At 34.2% G+C, this 6,638-nt stretch overlaps 1 protein-coding gene across 1 annotated transcript; it reads right to left on the reverse strand.

Annotated features, from left to right (window-relative positions):
• Positions 1–4,809: 4,809 nt before the first annotated feature.
• On the reverse strand, positions 4,810–6,340 carry LOC105051315 (BAG family molecular chaperone regulator 3). Its single transcript, XM_010931684.4, has 2 exons — positions 6,051–6,340; positions 4,810–5,345 (listed from the first exon to the last, which is right to left on the reverse strand). Exons 1-2 carry the CDS (start codon positions 6,286–6,288, stop codon positions 5,116–5,118), a joined length of 468 nt encoding a protein of 155 aa, XP_010929986.1. The 5' UTR covers positions 6,289–6,340; the 3' UTR covers positions 4,810–5,115.
• Positions 6,341–6,638: the final 298 nt, after the last annotated feature.

Consider the following 6,638-nt stretch of genomic DNA (forward strand, 5'->3'; position numbering starts at 1 on the left):
GATGGAAGCAAGTCGCATCGCCGATGCTGCCCAATCTCAAATATGGATCCCATCAACTTAGCAATGGGACCAATAACTGAGAATCCAGACATTTGCCTTCTTGGATTACTCGTTGGATAACTCATCTCCAAATTTATGTGCTACCTTGAAGCCACCTTCCTGATGCTCTTTGGAAGCCATTGAAAAAGCATCTGGTTGTAAGGTTTCTTGTCAATGACATATACTCTATCAGGAAGATAAAGTTCTGGTTCTGGGCAAAGTATCTCATGTATCTTGACAATCCTAAGCACTTCAACCTGCACATACTGAAAGAAATTAGTTAGCTTTCTATTACCTTGAAATGACTGCTATGGAAATAATCTCCTTTATGTTTGATAGCATAAATCATCACCAGGCCACTGTATCCTTTGGCCGCTGATTTATAGCATTGTGGCTCATAAGTCATAAAAGTAAAGCACTGGTGATGGGCTTTTAGGGTTGTTAGGATTGTTTAAGATAGCAATGGAGTATTTAGAACTTTGTGGTCAGTTTCATAACAACTGTTAACTGGATTTGATCACTAGTCATGGATGCATGTTCTCATAATAAAGTCTGCTGTTGATTTTTTGAGTACTTTAGCTGTTGGTTTGCTACCAGTCTCAAATGCATGAATAATTTCCGCCCACCAAAGAGTTTATTGAAATATCCTGTCTGGTGCACAAATCAAAAGGCACAACTGCTTGTTTGTTACATAAAAAGCAAGCTTCAATTTTGTACTTCAGTCCTATGAAAGTATGAAACTACTTTGTCAAGCATCAGCAGTTTAAAATGAGATGAAACATATTCAAGTAAAAAATCATTTTGAAGAGATAGGATGCTAGAATTTAGCAAAGAAAATTACTTTACACCAGGAATTTTATTAGAAAGAAATTTCTCTTTATATATGTGGAAAATTTGTTGGTCAATTTGAAATCTGAATCAGATGCATAAGGTCATGAAGCATGGTCATATTTCTAATTATATGGAATGTAAAGTTCATTTACCTTTGCAGCTAAATCATAGAAAGGAAGGTGAAATTTTGTTCCTATTACCAAAAAGTGAAAATTATATATGAGGTATTGAAACAATAAACAAATGATTATATTATTTCATTGTCAAATAATGGGTGACATTGATCTAATAACAATCATTAGTAATAAAAGTTCTGAAAGTATAATTGATAAACGCATGCTGTTGAAAGCAAATAATACAAATTACATAAATAGTAGCAAAAATATTGTCTTGCCACACGAACTAGATAATGTACTCCTTGGTGATTGATGGTGGTATGGACCACAAGAATTAATGTCAAAAATACTAAATCATTAGTGAGACTTCTCATAATATCAACTAAACCATCGATATATTTTTTCTGCAAATAATCTATAGCTTCAGGTGAAACTTCCATGCACAAGGAATGAGGTATTAATGATTCTTTAGATCTTCATATGACAAATATTAAAATATGGTCTGAGAGTTATGGATGTAGGTTGATACATAGTTGCATACATGCAAAATGATTATTGTGCACTTGAAAATCCATATCTTTGGGTTCAATTTTCGATGCAAGTCCATTGAATTGTAAGCATGTTTTTGAAAAATCCATTTTTTTGAGGATGAAAGAAGAGGAATCACGTACACATGCTTGATTGAAAAGCAAGGTTATGCCTCAATAGTTGCAGCTCAACACCATGGCTGGTGCACCATGGAATCAGTTAATGGTTTGCGAGCAATGAACATCGCAACAAATTTCTAGTTTCTGAAGGTATGCTTTATTCCATGCACTCTTTATATTGCAATTAGTGGACAGGTGGTGAACTTGAAGCAAAGATTGTCCTCTATCTATGTTTTGATGACACAAAGGACTGACATATTTCCACAAAATACTCAATATACACGCTCATACTATGCAATGCTTAGTATTTTTTGCATATTCTTCTCTTTTTTTCCTTCATCATCTCAAGATAATTAATCATTACATGACATCATGACACAAAACCTGACCTAATTGGAACTACTTCTCTTTTATTCTCAATAAGTTTTTGTCCCTCCTATTCTCTAAAGAAATTATAACATGCACAAACCACTGACTTTTCATGGGTTTTAGTTTTCAACATTCAATATTTACTTATAAATAGAGTCTCACGAACACTGGGCTCAGATGAGGCATGTCATGAATCATAGACACAAAGAAAGAGCAGGCACATTATAGGGAAGAGGAGGCCACTTAAGAAGCTGATTTTGGAATCCTAAGAAACATACTCTATATCCGAATCAAATGTACCTACGAATAATTTATAATGGAAAATATAGAATCAACAATCAGCAAAATACCTTGTAAGTTTTGAAAATGAGAAAGTCATTCTAACAGGAACATGTTGAACCAATCCCTAAGTAAAAGATACATCAATAAATAACTACTGGAGAGGAAAAAATTAAAGACATATTATACAAGTTCCCATTAAGTAAAAATTATATTCATAGGTGCTGATTTATCATCTGTTGTTTGGATTAGCAGATAAGAGGATGCAAATAATGTTTAGCTATGTACATTATGATGCTGGTAGATGAATCATATGTTTCATTGTGCCAACTCTCATCATAAAGCAAGTAGCATGTCTACTGTTGTCATTTTTAATGAAAATTTTCTATTCTGACATCCAGAGGCAGTAAAAATATTTCAATAGGTGGCAAAAAATTTTTGTAATAAAATTTATATTATCCATGCACTTATTGCAGGAAGAAAATGATATTTGCAGAGCAACTTGGGATTATACGACAATCAGAAAGTTTGAGTAAAAGGAAGCTGCACAAACCAAACAAGAAAGCATAAAAAATGTTCGAGACCGAGTAATTCATTTTAAGCTTATTGACAGCATATCAAGTCATGAGGGGAACACTAATATTAAACTTATGGACTATGGTGATGAAATTTTCATGGATATGTGGCAGCCCAGTACTATTTGATATGATTAAATAGTTAACCATAAAAAGCATAATAAAGGATCTTGATTACAAATTCTGCTCTGATAGATTAATGCATGAGACTCAGGCAGGGAAAATACACAGGATATCTGATAGATACTTTCATGAGTGGATTTCAAGTGAATATTGCCATCTACATTTCTTTCTTGCATCCTGTAGTGTTTATTTTTGTCTTATCAAATGGTTTGCCTCTCCTACAGAGATCTGCAAATCTTAGTTTACAATCTTGTGCAATGACTTCAATTAGCATTTCATAAGTAATCTGATTTGGCTTGATACTTCAAACTTTCATGTGGTGAAACCACTCAAAGGCAACAACACTCAAACGAGTATGGCACTTATTTATAAGAATAAAGATATATATCCAAAATCATTCTAACTATGTTGATATTAAACTTATGAGCCATACTATTAAATTTTGGGAGAGGTGATTGAGCACAGGTTGAGGTATAATATAAATGTATCAAAGAACTAATTTAGTTTTATATCAAGAAGGTTGATTATGGAAGGTATTTTCTCCTTTGGAGATTAATGGAGAATTATAGAGAAAAGAGATAATATTTTTATATAATTTTTATTGATAATATTTTTATATAATATTTGTTGACTTCTAGAAAGCATATGAGTGATCCCCTAGAAAAGTCTAATATTGGATGTTGGAAAAAAAATAAAAATCCATTTATTAATATGAGTAAGGATATGTATAATGAAGTGATTATTAGTATGAGAATACTTGGTAATAATACAACCAATTTTCCAATCATAAAAGATTTACACCAAGGATATGCTCTAAGTTATTATATTTTTGTGTTGTTGTTGATGAGCTTACTAGGCATATCCAAGATGATATTTCTTGATGTATGTCATTTGTTGATCATATAGTGTTAGTGGATCAAATTAGGATTGAGGTTCAGGATTTTAGATTCAGTATATCAAGACAGGACATGAAAAATATAGTTTTAGTAAATTAAAAATAGTGATGAAGGTAGAATGGAAATCGAGAACATAAAGTTCCTAAGAGCGACTATTTTCGATATCTAGGATTGATTATTCATAAAGAAAGAAAAATTGAAGGGGATGCTATTCATGTAGGCAAGATAAAATGGAGAGGTACGACTAGAATATTATATGATCCGAGGATACATGATAAGTGAAAAGGAAAATTCTATAGAATAGCCACTAGCTATACTTTACAATAGGCAGCTAGAAAACAATATATATGCATAAAGATGAGTATGGCCAAAATAAGAATATTGAGATAAATGCATGATAATGCAATAAAAGATGCAACAAGTAATGAAGTTATTCAGAAAAAGGTGGGGGTAACACCAGTTGAAAACAACTAAGAAAAGTGTAACTTAGATAATTTGGAGATGTACCAGCACAAAGAAGTGATTTGAAATATGTAGAAAGAAAAAAGATAGAGGGAAACCGAAAATCACAAGAGATGAAGTAGAAGGAATGACATGATATCTATACATTTTTCAGATAATATGGCTCTAAACAGAGTAGATGGAGGAAAAGGATTCATATAGCTGACCCTAACTGAGTTGACTTTTGTTCCACATGTGTGTTGCTACTGAATATGGGTCCAAATTTTCTTTGCTGCATTAACTTAAAATGCTTTTAAACTTTAATGTGATGAAACGACTAACTTAAAAGCTAAAAATAATTAGCAGTAGTTAAAATGCTTGGGTTTAGATGATTGGGAGACTAAAAGTTTCTTTTCAAGAAGAAAAGACATTAGGAGTTCCTCTTTAGCATTCCCTTGATCCCAATTGCATAAAAACTAGAAGTGAAAGGATATAAAAATCATCAAATAACTTACATTTTTCTAGGAGAAAGTATTAAGCATCTCCACATGAAATCAAATTTACATAAAACTACATGTTGATACTTGGACATAAGCAAGTCAGGTTTTCATTCCATTACACCATAATTTATGGAATGCAACTCTGAAACATCTCCACTTGAGATCAGCTTTACATATAACTCAAGATCACACTACATTTAGAAGCAGACTAGTTATCTCTTGCAGAGGCAGCATAAACTTTGGCCCTGCACCTTCTCAAGAAGTTAGTTCAAAAGGCAACAAAGACACAACCCCATGGCCTACACCTCTATAATGGCATGGCAAGGGCTCCCCATGACTTGGTTTCCTGACATTGCTTGCAGCTTCATTTCCTTGATGGCAGGATCCTCTAACAGCAGCACCTTGTCCCTGTCCCTGACTCCCACCATGTGGAGATGATCTCCATCCTCCCTCTCCTTTCCCCTGAACAAAAGCCTCTGCTCTCTGGGCTCCAGCCCTGTCACCATGGACACAACCATCTTCATCTCTCCTGCAATACCACACACACCCATGGATGATCAGATACTTCATAATTAGAAGTGATGTTGATCTGGCTTTTAGCAACAAGGAAAATTTACTCTAGTTGCCTAACAATTTTAAGGCACCTCCATGGTCACAAGGTCAGCATATGTGATTTAACAAAGATGTCAGAAAACAAAAGATATCTACTAATTTGGACAAAAATAAAGCACATAAGATAATTAATATATTAATGTACACATTTGGTGCAGAAGAAATAAGAAAAATGAATACTAGTAAAAACACCATCACTAATAACAACAAACAGATTTCTTGAGTAAACTGAGTCTGGACTATAATATGGAGAACCATTTGGATAGGGAAAAAATGAGAATAATTCGAGATTCTATACAACTATATCATGTCCCCATTGCTGTTACTTAACAATATACTGTTACAATTTTAAACATAAGAACAAGTTGATGTTTGTTGTCTGTAAAATATGCAGAGTGCTGTATTGCTGTTATTTTCTAACAGTTCGAAGTGTTTTTTTTTTAATTTGTCATGATGATGGTTAGCAATGGTTGTTAAAACACAGCAATACAATACTTAGGGGGAAAAAAGGGTTTGAAAATTTCTAGCTGGATGATAGATAGGAGCACCTCATGTCAATATACCACTAAACAGTCAAATCAACATTAAAAGGTCCATTGTAACAACTAAAGCATTTGCTTACCAAATGTGGAGGTGGCTCCAATGGAGATGTCATGCCAATATGACCCAGTGGAGACTCTAACAGTGATCACCTCCTCATCACCCTTTCCTCCCTCTCTCTTCTGAACCAGCATGCCCCCAGGCCGCATCTCCCACTCAATGTTGACACCACCACCACAGCCTCCAGTGACAACGCTGCTCGAACTGCTGCTCAATTTAGAGCTTCTCTTGAAGAGCTTCTTTGATCTCAACTTGATCATTCTTCCTTTCTTTCTTCTCTCTTTCTTTGTCAATGCGTTTAGATAGTCTGGTGACTTTGGAGAGTACTTATAGAGGCTGGACAGGCTTTGGAAGCGTGCATCAGGATAAAGACTTTATTGATAGACAGGAGCTGCTTTATGTCTAAAGTAATGAAAAAGTATGGGCTTTGGTAAGCTTCTTTTTTGAAGGCCTCTGTTAAACACTAAGGAAATGGAAATTTTATTACCTTCTGGAGAGTTTTGTTGGCTAAAGAGATGGTATGTTTTGGATATCCCATTATAATAGTAATATGAGTGGAGTTTCCTGTGGCGAGTTTTCAGGGGGATTTGAGAGCATCACAGAACATGGA

Source organism: Elaeis guineensis, chromosome 9 (genome assembly GCF_000442705.2).
Source record: "Elaeis guineensis isolate ETL-2024a chromosome 9, EG11, whole genome shotgun sequence".
NCBI lineage: Eukaryota > Viridiplantae > Streptophyta > Magnoliopsida > Arecales > Arecaceae > Elaeis > Elaeis guineensis.

Coding starts and splice junctions, on each gene's coding strand:
- LOC105051315 (XM_010931684.4), bottom strand. CDS start 6,288: ATGATCAAGTTGAGATCAAAGAAGCTCTTCAAGAGAAGCTCTAAATTG. Junction 5,346..6,050: donor TGGAGCCACCTCCACATTTG/GTAAGCAAATGC, acceptor GTGGTATTGCAG/GAGAGATGAAGATGGTTGTG.